This window comes from Hypanus sabinus, chromosome 8, assembly GCF_030144855.1.
Source record: "Hypanus sabinus isolate sHypSab1 chromosome 8, sHypSab1.hap1, whole genome shotgun sequence".
Classification (NCBI taxonomy): Eukaryota; Metazoa; Chordata; class Chondrichthyes; order Myliobatiformes; family Dasyatidae; genus Hypanus; species Hypanus sabinus.
This window is the reverse complement of record NC_082713.1, coordinates 112,394,164-112,408,860: the sequence shown is the minus strand read 5'-3', so window position 1 is coordinate 112,408,860 and position 14,697 is coordinate 112,394,164. Positions and strand designations below refer to the sequence as shown.

General features: G+C 45.4%; 1 protein-coding gene across 3 annotated transcripts in view; it reads left to right on the top strand.

Moving 5' to 3' along the window:
* stab2 (stabilin 2) overlaps nt 1-14,697 on the top strand; it is a 292,259-nt gene that overhangs the window by 215,757 nt on the left and 61,805 nt on the right. For all 3 annotated transcript variants that reach the window (XM_059977629.1, XM_059977628.1, XM_059977630.1), the window contains exons 38-42: nt 43-238; nt 5,028-5,123; nt 8,497-8,542; nt 8,639-8,712; nt 11,824-11,949. In XM_059977629.1, the coding sequence (XP_059833612.1) occupies nt 43-238; nt 5,028-5,123; nt 8,497-8,542; nt 8,639-8,712; nt 11,824-11,949 (538 nt within the window). The remainder of the gene's footprint in view (nt 1-42; nt 239-5,027; nt 5,124-8,496; nt 8,543-8,638; nt 8,713-11,823; nt 11,950-14,697) is intronic.

Below are 14,697 nucleotides of genomic sequence, written 5' to 3'. Positions count from 1 at the left end.
CCAGTATTACTAACCACACCATTGCTTCTGACTTTACTTCAGACCCGAGACTGCTGCCCTGGCTACTTTGGGACGCAGTGCCAAGCATGCCCGGGGAAGATTGGAAGCTGGTGCCTTGGGAACGGACTTTGCCAGGATGGTATCAACGGCACAGGGATCTGCACATGTCAGGAAGGTTTTACAGGTACAGCCTGTGAGACCTGTGTCAAAGGGATGTACGGAATACACTGTGATCAAGGTATGTACCCCGACTATCTTAGCAAACCGATCACGAGGTTTATACACTCAGTAGCTGCTTTGTTCCGTAGCTCTTGCGTTTAATAAAGAGGCCACTGAGTCATCTGTTCATGGTCTTCTGCTGCTGTAGCCCGTCCTCTTCAAAGTTTGATGCGTTGTGTGTTCAGAGATGCTTTTCTGCACACCGCTGTTGAAATGTGATTATTCAGCGATACAGTGCAGATTAGGCCCTTATGTCCCTTTGAGCCAAGCTGCACCTGCAACTCCACAACCCCAATTAACCCTTATTTATAATGACCAATTAACTAACCCAAACATCTTTGGATTGTGGGGGGGGTGGGGGTTGGAATTAGGAAGGCCCAGAGTATACCCTCATATTATACTACGTAATACCCTCATACAGAGGCTCCTTACAGATTAGCATCAAAACGGAACTCCAAACTCCGGAATGCCTGAGCTGTTACGGCATCGTGCTAACCGCTACACTATCGTGGGCCAAGCTACTGTCATCTTGAACTAGTCCAGCCATTCCCCTCTGACCTCTCATATTTAAAAGGCATTTTTGTCCACAGAACAACTATCTCACTGGATTTTTTTTTGTTTTTGGCACCATTCCCCATAAGTTCTTAAGACTGTTGTGCAAGAAAATCCCTGGACTTTCCTGGATGTTTGGGGTCCTCAGTGATGGACACCACCTTTTGAAGATGCTCTCGACACTGAGGCCAGTGCCCATGACAGGGCGGGCTGAGATTGCAACTCTCTGCAGTGATGGTTACACATCATCTTGACTTGGAGATCCATCTCCACTCCTTCACGGTCACTGGGTCTCCCTCTCCTACAGCACCGTGAATGCACCTAGACCTCACAAAGGTAGCTCACCACCACCTCCTCATCAAGTGTGATGACGGATGGCCAGCCTTGCCCATAAAAACGTATTGTAAATCGAGCATGAAATGTGCAATCCCCTGCCCCTACAGATTATAAATCTGTTCTGAAAACAACCAAGGAATTCCGATGCGATGGTTAAATCCCATTATCACTTGGAGTTCAGAGGAAATCCTCCTCCTTCAAGTTTTATTTATTGCCACAGCTTGCACATGTTGCTTTACGGAAAACTATTTATGATCTGATAAAACGCTACACAGCCTATTAATCGCTTAAGCAGAGAGCCAGCGAAATGTTAGTGTGCTCTACATAGTTACAAATCTCACTGGGAGGTGTTATGAAATTAAATTTAATAAATCTGTTCTTTTGGGGTTCTAATGTCAGGAAAACCTTCTTAAAACCTTCCAAATTATTATTGGTTTTGGTTTACTATTGTTACGTGTACTGAGATACAGTGAAAAGCTTGTCTTGCGTTCTGTTCATACAGATCAGATCATTATACAATGCATTGAGGTAGCACAATTACAAGGTAAAACAAAAGCAATCTAGAATAAAGTACAAAAGCTACTGTACAAATGTGGAGCAGATATACAGTAGCGAGGTAGATTGTGAGACCAAGAGTCCATCTCATCATACAAGAGTCCATTCAAGAGTCTGATAATTCTGGGATAGAAGCTGTCCTTGAGCCTGCTGGTACGTTTTCAGCCTTATCAGGACAGTATAGATGGGCCAAAGGGCCCCTTTTCTGTTCTGTAGTGTTCTATGACTCAAAGATTCTTGCAACTTCTGCCCAATGGGAGAGGGGAGAAGAGAGGATATCTGGTGTGTGTGGATCTTTGATTATGCTGGCCGCTTCACTGAGGCAGCAAGAAGTGTAGTGAGCGTCCATAGGGGGAGGCTGCTGTCTGTGACGTGCTGCGTCCAGTTTCTTGTGGTCACATGAGGAGCAGTTGCCATATCAAGCTGAGGTGCATCCAGACAGAACTATTATAGTCCATCGATTAAAAATTAGTCAGAGTCAACAAGGACCTGACGAATTTCTTTAGCTGCCCGAGGAAGTGGTCTGTCTTGGGTTTGGAGGCCTAACTGTGCGAGGGGGTGGGTAAATGGCAGGGATGGGAAATGGGCTTGTTTTGTTGTTGTCATCTTGTGTCATTTTGTTGTTGCTGCTGCTTGCATTATTCTGTAAAACATTGCAAGCACCCTGCGTTGGCTGGAATGTGTGTGCAACACTTGTGGACTGCCCAAGCACATCCTTAGGTGTGCTGGTTGCTAATACATTTCACTGTACTGTATGTTTGATTAACAAGTGATAGAAAAAGGTGAATCTGAAAGTAGAGGTGTGATGAACTTTCTTGGCCGTGATATCAGTATGGTTGGACTTGGCCAGGCAATTATGAAATCCCAAAAGAGAGAACCTGCGATCCTCTACCTACCCTGGCACCTCCATGCTTCCTGGAGAGTACAAATGATGTCAAAGATTTACAAGACTATTGCCAGAATTCCAGGGCCTAAGTTATGAGTAGATTTGGGCAGGCAAGCACTCTATTCCCTGATCCTGAGGACTGACCTTATAGAGGTGTATAAGATTATGAGAAGCATAGATAGACAGACAGACTGACATACTTTATTGATCCCGAGGGAAATTGAGTTTCGTTACAGCCGCACCAACCAAGAATAGTGTAGAAATATAGCAATATAAAACCATAAATAATTAAATAATAATAAGTTAATCATGCCAAGTGGAAATAAGTCCAGGACCAGCCTATTGGCTCAGGATGTCTGACACTCCGAGGGAGGAGTTGTAAAGTTTGATGGCCACAGGCAGGAATGACTTCCTATGATGCTCAGTGTTACATCTCGGTGGAATGAGTCTCTGGCTGAATGTTCTCCTGTGCCTAACCAGTATATTATGGAGTAGATGGGAGGCATTGTCCAAGATGGCATGCAACTTGGACAGCATCCTCTTTTCAGACACCACCGTCAGAGAGTCCAATTCCACCCCCACAATATCACTGGCCTTACGAATGAGTTTGTTGATTCTGTTGGTGTCTGCTACCCTCAGCCTGCTGCCCCAGCACACAATAGCAAACATGATAGCACTGGCCACAACAAACTCATAGAACATCCTCAGCATCATCCGGCAGATGTTAAAGGACCTCAGTCTCCTCAGGAAATAGAGACGGCTCTGGCCCTTCTTGTAGACAGCCTAGTGTTCTTTGACCAGTCCAGTTTATTGTCAATTCGTATCCCCAGGTATTTGTAATCCTCCAATATATCCACACTGACCCCTTGGATGGAAACAGGGGTCACCGGTGCCTTAGCCCTCCTCAGGTCCACCACCAGCTCCTTAGTCTTTTTCACATTAAGCTGATCACCCTTGGTTCCCCATTCTGAGGGTGGTCACCCTAGGAATGGGGAACCAAAAACTAGAGGTAAAGATAAGTGGGGAAAGATCTAACAGGAACACTTAATGCAGAGTGTGGTTCATATTTGGAACAAGCAGCCAGTGGAAGTTAAAAAGATAAAAATACAAACTTAGCAGAGTTCTTTTGAGAATATAACAAGCACAGTGTATAGAGGAGAACAGATGGACGCTATTTACTCAGATTTCCAGAAAGTGTTTGATAAGGTGCTGCATAAAAGACATATCCACAAAATAAGAATGAATAGAGTTGGGGGTGATGTATTAGCATGGATAGAGGATTGGTTAACTATTAGAAAGCAGAGAGTTGGGATACATGGGTGTTACTCTGGTTGGCAATCAGTGGTGAGCTTTATGCCACACGGGTCAGTGCTGTTCATGATATACATTACCCATCTGGAAGAGGGGACTGAGTGTAGTGTATCTAAATTTGCTGATGATATTAAATTGAATGGAAAAATAAATTGTGCAGAAGATGCAGAGAGTCTACAGGAGGATATAAGTAGGTTAAGTGAGTGGGCATGGGTCTGTCAGATAGAATACAATGTTGGTAAATGTGAGGTCATCCACTTTGGAAGGAAAAATGAAACAGCAGATTAGTATTTAAATGCTAAAATATTGCAGCATGCTGCTGTGCAGAGGGACTTGTGCATGAATCACAAAAGGTTGGTTTGCAGGGGCAACAAGCTATCAAGAAAGCACATGGAATGTTGTCCTTTGTTGCTAGAGGGATTGAATTGAAGAGCAGGGAGGTCGTGCTGAAACTATACAGGGTACTGGTGAGGCTGCACCTGGAGTACTGTGTGCAGTTCTGGTCTCCAGGAGGCTGGGATGAATATTCATAAAGGTACTTTACTGGATACCTTGCCTTTCCAGCATAGCTCCAAAACCAAGGCAATAATCCAAATCAGGCAGTGCTTCAATATAACAATAACAGGAATCAAAAGGAGCAGGCGAGTATTTCCAAAAAACACAACAGACTGAAACCAAATAAAACAAGTCCAGTATATAAAAAAATAGCCAGACAAAAGCAAAAAAAAAATTCAGAGGAAATTCAGTGTTGAATTGCAAGAAAGGCACACCCTCAAGTGTAAGCTCAAAGACTGTGTGAAAAGCAGCATAACTCACACAGCTTTAATACTCAAAATAACTAGGCACCAGTGTAGTCAATTACCATACAAGTAACGCAGCATGGCCAGAAACTGAGGGTTTCTAGTGGCCAGCTGTGGGAATGGACCTAAAGTCCTGATGCTTAACTTTTTATTCTGGCTTCTGTCCCGTTCCTTTCCAGTCCTTATGAAGGCTGTTGGCCCTAAATACTGACTTACATTTTCCTCCGTTGACACTGACTGACCTGCTGAATTCCTGCAGAATTTTGTTCTGTGTCGATTCAGATTTCCAGCATCTGCAGTCTCCCCTGTGTCTCTGCCGGTGTTTCGGAATGATTCACGAATAACCAATGGTGTCAATGATTTTCTAGAGTGCATGTGTGTCCAGGGTAAATGCAGTGAAGGAATCAATGGAGACGGTAGCTGTGAATGTGAACCTGGATGGAGAGGAGTCCACTGTGAGACAGGTAAGTTTGGATTCATTATTGTTCATCTGCGGGAAATAAAGACTACCTGAGTATATTCTCATAGGTTAGGAGTAAAGGTAATTTTCATGAAAATGCTGGCACATAAAATCATCCAAGCTTTAAGGTAACACAGTGGTTAGTGTAAAGCTGTTATAGTAATGTTCCAACTGCAACACTAGCCTGCCAAGCAGGGTTGAAACTAATGGGATTTCTCCCCAGGAGCCAGCATTGAGCCACTGGGCCAATGGCCTCTGTATATTTGTAGGCATCAGAAACACGCGGTGAAATGCATCACTTGTGTTAACAACCAACACATCCTGTGTTGGGGGCAGCCCACAAGATAGATGCAAATGTAAGGAAAACTTACTTGAGTTATTTAGCAGTTGCCAACACCAGGAGTGCTGTGTACAGTCTTGGTCTGCTTACCCGTATCTGCTACACAAATGACATTTGACTAGACTTATTCCGGGGAAGAATGAGAGGAGGTCCCATTTGATGGTCTAGGAGGACTTGATGGGGAAAATGATGAGGTTATTTCTGCTGTCCACCACTTGGAGTTAGGGAATAAAGTCTTAACCTATTCAACCTTTCCTTATAATTCAGGTCCTCAAGTCCTGGGAACATCCTTGCAAATTTTCTCTGCACTCTTTCGATCTTATTGATATTGCAGTGACTGGAACTCCAAATTTGGCCTGATTCCTAATGAAAAATACTTGCATGCAAACTATTGAGAAAAGGGTCACTTTATCCCAGTAAGTGTTCACATTGCCAGTTAGGTTTGATATTAGCAACTGTAGTTCAGACAAGTCTTCATTCTAGTACTCCTCATGAGGTATGTCATACTGCATCTGGGTAGCCTCCAGCCTGACGGCGTAAATATCAATTTTTCCAAATTATGGTATTTCTCCCCCGCTCCCCCTCTCTCCTTTTCCATAAGACCATAAGCCACAGGGTAGAATTAGGCCACTTGGCCCATCAAGTTTGCGCCACCATTCAATCATGGCTGATCCTTTTTTCCCCTCCTCAGCCCGACTCCCCAATCTTCTCCCCATAATGTTTGATATTGTGTCCAATCAAGAACCTATCAAGCTCTGCCTTAAACTAACCCATCGACCTGGCCTCCACAGCTGCCTGTGGTTCACCATCCTCTGGCTAAAGAAATTTCTCCGCATCTGTTTTAAATAGATGCCCCTCTATCCTGAGGCTGTGTCTCTTGTCCTAGACTCCTCCACCATGGGAAACATCCTGTCAACATCTACACTGTCTAGGCCTTTCAACATTCAAAAGGTTTCAATGAGATCCTCCTTTGTTCTTCTAAATTCCAGCGAGTATAGACGCAGAGCTATCATCTTTCTTTTATTTGCTCCACCATTCCATCTTGACCGATTTATTATCTGAATCAATCCTTTTCTCCTGCCTTTTCCCAGTAACTTTTAACACCCAGACTAATCAACAACTATTCAACTTTAAATACACCCAGTGACTTGAACTCCACAGTTGTCCATGGCAGTGAATTCCACAGATTCACCACTGTTTGATTAAAGAAATTCCTCATCTCTGTTCTAAAAGAACATCCTTCTATTCTGAGTTTGCACCCTTTGGTCCTAGACTTGTTCGATTTTGACAGCATCTTCTCCACGTCCCTTCTATCTAGGCCTTTCAGTATTCGGTAGGTTTCATTGAGGTTTCCCCCTCATTCTTCTGAACTCCAGCGGGCCCAGAGCCATCAAACACCTTTAGCAGAACAGCGGCTATGCTTCTAGGGATTCCCTGCAATTAGAAAGGTGATTTTTAAATATAAATTAAAATTAGCTATGGAAACACCACCAAAAAACGCATTTAGCAACTTTCTCATACCCAATGGAAATCGGAATCCTGCTCAGAAACACAAGGTGCAGGAACTCTTGAACAATGCCCACAAAGTGCTGGAGAATCTCAGGCAGCAGACGAATAAACAATCAACATTTTAGCCCAAGATAGTTTGGGACTGCTAAGGAAGGGGGCTGAAGCCAGAATAAGAAAGTGGTGGGGGGTGGGAATACAACCTGGCAGGTGATAGGTGAGATAGCTGAGGAGGGGTGAAGTGAGGAACTGGAAGGTGATTGGTGAAAGTGGGAAAGGGCTGAAGAAGGAGGAATCTAATAGGAGAGGACGGTGGGCCATGGAAGAAAGGGGTACCAGTAGAAGGTGATGGGCAAGGGAGAAGAAGGGGTGGGAGGGGAACGAGAATAGGAAATAGCAGAGAGAAAGGGGGAGGGGGAGAAATTACAGAAGTTAGCAAAATCAATGTTCATTCCATCAAGTTGGAAGCTACCCAGATGGAAAATGAGATGCTCCCCCTCCAGGCTGAGTGTGGACTCATTGCGGCAGGAGAATAGGCCATGAGGCAAAATAAGAGAATAGGAATGTGAACATGGAGCATATGGAGTGTAGAAGGGAGAGACAAGCGGGTAATACCAAAGCTTTGCTGGCAATATACAGAGGGACGAATGTGTTGCTGATGGCAGGGAGGAAAGCAAGCCGTTGATTTTTTTCTCATTGTGTCTGGGGAACAATCAGTCACTCTCTGAGTGCCACAGACGAGACAGAGAACATCTGACCCTACAGCAAGTCCTCAGCAACATGAAACACACCCAGAGCAACAAGCACTGAATGCCGGAGAAACGGAACAGGGCAGGCAGCATCTGTGGAGGGGAATAAATGGTCAGCGTTCTGGGCCAAGACCTTTCATCAGGTCTGGAAACAAAGGGGGCGGAAGCCGGGATAAGAAGGTGGGGTGAAGGGAAGGGGCAGGTGATAGGTGAGACCAGGTTGAGGGGGTGGATGGAGGGTGGGTGGGAGAAAGGGATGATGTGAGAAGCTGGGAGGTGACAGGAGGAAGAGGTAAAGGGCTGAAGAAAAAGGAACCTGATAGGAGAGGACAGTGGACCATGAGAATAGGGAATGAGGTGGGGCACCAGAGAGAGATGAAGGGCAGGTCATGAGGGAGGGAGGGAGGGAGGGAGGGAGGAGAAGAGAAGAGAGGGCCACCAGAAGGGGGGAAGGTTAGAAGGGGTAGAGAGGGGAGTGGTTACTGAAAGTGAGAATGTAAGCAGGTGATGCAAATTCGGATCAGTCCTGATGAAGGGTTTCATCCTGAAACATCAGCTGTTTGCTCTTTTCCATAGTTGCTTCCTGGCCTGCTGAGTTCCTCCAGCATTTTGTGTCTGTTGCTCAGACCAGGTTGGCTACCTTCCACAGCCAATTAATGTGAAAAGTTATCCACATTCAGAGTAACTTGGATTTCCCTAAACCAAGATTCCTAAGGCTCCTCCTGAGATAAACTGGAAAAGCAATCGGATTAACATCTGCAATGTGTATTTTTATTTTACAGAGATTACCAACGACCTGTGCAACAACACGTGTCATTCAAGTGCCAAGTACGTGGCTCCTTACACCTGTTCCAGAGCAGTCTTTAGTGAATGATTTTGTGATTCACTGAGTTTCTTTTACTTACACTGAATTTTTTTGCACAGTTGCCTCACTGCGTCTGGCTCCCCGTACTGCAAGTGCGCGGCTGGCTTCGGAGGCAATGGCACGTTCTGTGAAGGTAAGCTTCGACACTGAGCTTGCAACCTTTCAGCCGGTTTTAAACGATTGCCTTGCCCCTAGTAAGTGCCAAATCTAGAGACAGAAGGGACTGCAGATGCTGAACCTGGAGCAACAAACAGTCTGCCGGAGGGACTCCGCAGGTCGAGCGGGTGGGAAGAAAGGAAATGTTACCGTCTCGGGTTGAAATCTTGCTTCAGGAGTGAAGAGGGGAGATGGCAGGTGGAAGCAGGAGAGAGGGAGTGCTGAGACAGGAGTGTGGGTGATTGGTAATGCAGGAGGGGTGAAAGATAACAAGCAAGTAATGCCAGATTGTGTTGGCGTGTGGGCAAGGCATCAGACTAGTAACCTGAAGGTCATTGGTTCGAGCCTCAGCTGAGGCAGCGTGATTGTGTCCTTGAGCAAGGCACTTAACAACACATTGCTCTGTGATGACACCAGTGCCAAGCTGCTTGGGTCCTAGTGACCTTCCCTTGGACAACATCGGTGGCGTGGAGAGGGGAGATTTGCAGCTTGGGCAACTGCTGGTCTCCCATACAACCCTGCCCAGGCCTGCACCCTGGAAACTCCAGGCGCAGATCCATGGTCTCTCGAGACCGATGGATGCCAACAACAACAAACAACAACAAATACCAGATCAGGGATGGGGGAGAGAGGAGCTGGGAGGCAGATAGGCGGAAGGGCAACGTGAAGGTTACAGACAACTGCTGGAGGCAGATGAGCAGGAATATAGAGCGGGGTACAAGTGAGAATGGGAACCGTCGGGGTGATTGGCAGGTACAATCAGATCCAGATAAGGAAGTTGGGCGGGATAGAAGGGTAAAGCTTATAGATGAACTGTGTGTGTAGTGAGTGGCGAGGACCAGGAGGAGGAGGGGAGAGAGACAAGGATGGGTGAATCCCATCTCAAAGTGGGGTTTGTGGAAAAGGAGACAGAAATGGGAGGACCATCCTAGGAGGATCGGGAAGAGAGAGACAGTGAAGGAAAAAGGGGGGAAAGGGAGAGAGCTTTGTTTAATGCACTAAGGTATAAAGCCAAGGATGGACTGCTGAGGCTTTCTAAGGTACTGACCAGACCACACATTTGTGAGCAGCTATGGGCCTCCTTAGCTAACCACTACACAACTGTGCCTGGTTCCTTAAGGAGTGTGGTGGGGATAAGCTCCTATTGCCTATTAAATGTTCCAGTGGTGTGCATCTCAAATAGCCTCTGACAACCAAGTCCAGTTTCAGGCCTTCACGTGTGGCTCAGCCCGACTGAAGCATCTTTACTGATCAGAGAAGGGGCAAAGGCGGGTAACTGGCACCTCAAAACCAGTCGCTTTGTGCAGATGGGGCTTGTCAGCTGTGGTTGGCAGCTTATCTAGGAGAAGGAAAATGCTGATCTCAAGACTCCGCTGCCTGCCGGCCATATCCGCTCATGGGGAAGGCTTCGGGAGTAAACCCTTTGGGAAAAATCCGGAGCTGGAGTTGCTAAGGCAGTCCTACACTGAGTACAACGCAGGCTGACAATGCCTGCGACGCTGCTGGTTCTGAACTGTATCGGTCTCTGCCATTCCCTTGGATTCATCAGCTGTTTGGTGAGGGGGAGCCTGCTACATGGGCTCCTCGATCCAGAGCCATCAGGAGGCTCACTCAGCAGCCTCTATGACAGTCCTGATGACTCTTCTCTTTGCAGCCCCTGTAATGCCAAGGAGAGAGTAGGTTCTGCGCAGTGAGCAGCCAGCAAAACCTCTATGCCTCACCTCTATAACTATATGAAGGAAAAAAATACAGCCTGTTGGTCCAGTGTTAAATATGCATGCATTTCCAATCGGTGAAGTTCCTGACTTCTGATTCAGTAAGGTGAGTTATAATATGAGGACACTGCTTACCCTGACGAGTAAGAGTCTTATAGCAGACCCGCCAATGTAACCATTATCCTGGGATAGTGTAAGCATATTATCCGTTCATTTAATTGTTCTGAAAACACCAGTTCACACTGTTATTTTTTATTAGTACTAACAATTGCAAGTTTTGTCAAATTACTATTTTGTCAGTAATATACAAGAGGTAACACGAGTGAATCTGCAGATGCTGGAAGTAAATAAAAAACACCAAATGCTGGCAGAACTCAGCAGGCCAGACAGCCTCTATGGGAGGAGGTAGTGACGACGTTTCGAGCTGAAACCCTCCATCAGGAGGGTGGGTTTCAGCCCGAAATGTCGTCACTACCTCCTCCTATAGATGTCGTCTGGCCTAATGAGTTCTGCCAGCATTTTGTGTTTTTTATTTATATACAAGAGGTGATTGTTAAGTTCATGGCCAAAGGTAGGAGGCAATTTTAGAAAACCTAGCATATTTATTTTTCAACATAGTCCCCTCCTACATTTACACGGTTAGTCCAGCAGATAGGGAGCATACGGATGTAGGACCTCCAGAAAGTATCCATAGCAGGGGTGATTGAGAAGTTTGTGGCCTAAGGTAGAAGGAGATGAGCTATTAACCCAGAGTGAGGTTTGCTCAATCTAAGTGCCAGGCCAACTTGGACAAGTCTGGTACAGGTGGAAATGTGGCAGCGGGGTCCAGGCCCGGAGCATATTAATGTGACAGATCCCGGCTCCTAATGCAAAGAACTAGCTGAGGTTTGGATGATTTAACTACCTGGCCAGATGGATTGAAAAGGCAGGGTGTCAGGAAAAAAGGCAAGGATCAGGCTGTTCTGCAATGTTTTCCTGGCTCTACACTGAACTGAGGCTGAAGCTGTGGCCTGCTTTGGCTGCTCTGGGCTCCATGTCTGAGGACTCCACGACGATTAGCTGGCTCTGCGTTGAACTGAGGTCTGATCCAGCTGCTCCGGGCTTTGAATGTACTTTTATTCTGAATGTTATTTGCTTACTTTTATCGTTTGCACGAGTTGCTTTATTTTCTCTCTGCAGATTGGGTCTTTTTATCAGTTCTTTTGGGTACTTGTTTTGCAGCTGCCTGCAAGGAGACGAATCTCAAAGTTCTATAATATATGCATACTTTGATAATAAATGTACCTTGAACTTTGAGGGACAGTGAATAGTTACAACCGCCCTGTTCATCATCAGTGAATGTTACAATGAAATCTCTCACCTGTTTACCATAGCTGTGGACGCCTGTGAGACAGACAATGGGGGCTGCTCAATAAATGCACACTGTAAGAAGACCATCCCAGGACAAAGACAATGCATCTGCCAGGCAGGATACACTGGTGATGGACTCGTTTGTATTGGTAAGAACAGCACATTATCTAAAAATATCTTCAGTTCATGTAATCGTTCTAAGAACACCAGCCCACCCTGCATTTTAATCAGTACTAACAATTTCAAATTTCCTTTTCTATTTTCTTTCTAGTATTCCACTATATGTAATATAACAGATTATATTTTTACTTTTAATATTCCTAATATACAGTGGAATCCCTGTGTCTACATGTCTAGCTTTAACAGGAACTGGCGAGATGGTCTGCGGTCCTGGAGTCTTTGATCACTTCCTCGGCCACTCTGTGGGTCTTCACCCTCCACTTTAGCTGCTTCTGGAGCCTCTAGTCTTTATCAGCTGTCACACGCGGAACCCAAAACCTCAGGCTTTCACTGGTTTTCACTTGCTTTCGTCATAGCATGGAGGAAACCACTTCAACCCTTTGAGTTGATGACAGTTCTGACAGAAATTCCATTTTCCCTATAATCGCACCAAGTTGCCCATACTCCGCCACTCCACTGTACTCGAGGGCCAATTTACAGTGTCTGATTAACCCACCAACTCACTTGTCTTGGGATGCGGGAGGGAACCAGAGCACCTTGAAGAATCCCAACTGGTCACCGGGAGATCATGCAAACTCCACACAGACAGCATCCAAGGGCAGGATTGAGTTCAGGTCACTGGGTTTCAGAGCACAGCTCTACCAGCTGTGCTACTAGTCTCCATAACTTACACCAATCCCATTCCAACACTGGTGTGCACTAGGGATGTGCATTGGATAAAGAAAACACTCTACAAGCATCATTTAAAGAAAGATGAAGATTAGTTTTATTTGTCACATGTGCAGTGAAGCACACAGTGAAATGTGTCATTTGTATCAACGACCAACCTTTTCTGAGGATTGAGCCAGGGCAACCCAGAAGTGTCACCACACTTCCAGCATCAACGTAGCAATCCCCCCAGCTTACTAACCCTAACCCATACGTCTTTGGAACGTGACAGCACCCAGAGGAAACTCACATTGTCACAGGGAGAATGTCCAAAATCCTCACAGACAGTAGCTGGAATTGACCCTGATCTTCCGATCACTGTTGAGTGTGCTGCTAACCACTATGCTCAATATAATTGGCAGAGCACTGAGAACGTTCCCAGGGATGTTTCAAGACTTGAGGATCCAAGTTATAGGGAAAGATTGAATAGGTTAGGACTTTATTCCCTGGAGCATAGGAGAATGAGGGGAGATTTAATAGAGAAATTTTAAAGAGAGTTAACCCTCGCAAGGCAGACGGTCCCGATGGAGTACCTGGTAAGGCTCTGAAAACCTGTGCCAACCAACTAACGGGAGTATTTAAGGACATTTTCAACCTCTCACTGCTATGGATGGAAATTCCAACTTGCTTCAAAAAGGCAACAATTATACCAGTGCCCAAGAAGAATAATGTGGGCTGCTTTAATGACTATCGCCCGGTAGCGCTCACATTGACAGTGATGAAATGCTTTGAGAGGTTGGTGATAACTAGACTGAACTCCTGCCTCAGCAAGAACCTGGACCCATCATAACTTGCCTATTGCCACAGTAAGTCAATGGAGGACACAATCTCAATAGCTCCCCACAAGGATTTAGACTACCTGGACAACACAAACACCTACATCAGGATGCTGTTCATGGACTATAGCTCAGCATTTAATACCATCATTCCCACATTCCTGATTGAGAAGCTGCAGAACCTGCGCCTCTGTACCTCCCTCTGTAATTGGATCCTCGACTTCCTAACTGGAAGACCACAGACTGTGTGGATTGGTGATAACATCTCCTCCTCGCTGACGATCAACATTGGTGCACCTCAGGGGTGTGTGCTTAGTCCACTGCTCTGTTCTCCATATACACGTGTCTGTGTGGCTAGGCATAGTTCAAATACCATCTATAGATCTGTTGATGACACAACCATTGTTGGTAGAATCTCAGGTGGTGACGAGAGGGCGTACAGGAGTGAGATATCCCAACCAGTGGAATGGTGCCTCAGCAACAACCTGGCACTCAATGTCAGTAAGACAAGAGCACTAATTGTGGGCTTCAGGAAAGGTAAGACGAAGGAACACATACCAATCCTCACAGAGGGATCAGAAGTGGAGAGAGTGAGCAGCTTCAAGTTCCTGGGTGTCAAGATCTCTGAGGAACTAACCTAGTCCCAACATAGCGATGTAGTGATAAAGAAGGCAAGACAGTGGCTATTAGGAGTTTGAAAAGATTTGGCATGTCAACAAATATGCTCTAAAACTTCTATAGTTGTACCAATGAGAGCATTCTGACAGGCTGCATCACTCTCATGTAAGGAGGGACTACTGGACAACATTGAAAGAAGCTACAGAAGGTTGTAAATCTAGTCAGCTCCATTTTGGGCACTAGCCTACAAAGTACCCAGGACATCTTCAAGGAGTGGTGTCTCAGAAAGGCAGTGTCCATTATTAAGGACCTCCAGCACCCAGGGCATGCCCTTTTCTCACTGTTACCATCAGGTAGGAGATACAGATGCCCAAAGGCACACACTCAGTGATTCAGGAACAGCTTCTTCCCCTCTGCCATCCGATTCCTAAATGGACATTGAAGCTTTAGACACTATCTCACTTTTTAAAAAAATATACACTATTTCTGTTTTGGTACATTTTAAAAAAATCTATTGAATATATGTAATCGATTTACTTGTTTATTTATTATGTTTTATTTTATTAATTACTATTATTTTTTTCTCTGCTAGATTATGTGTTGTATTGAACAGCT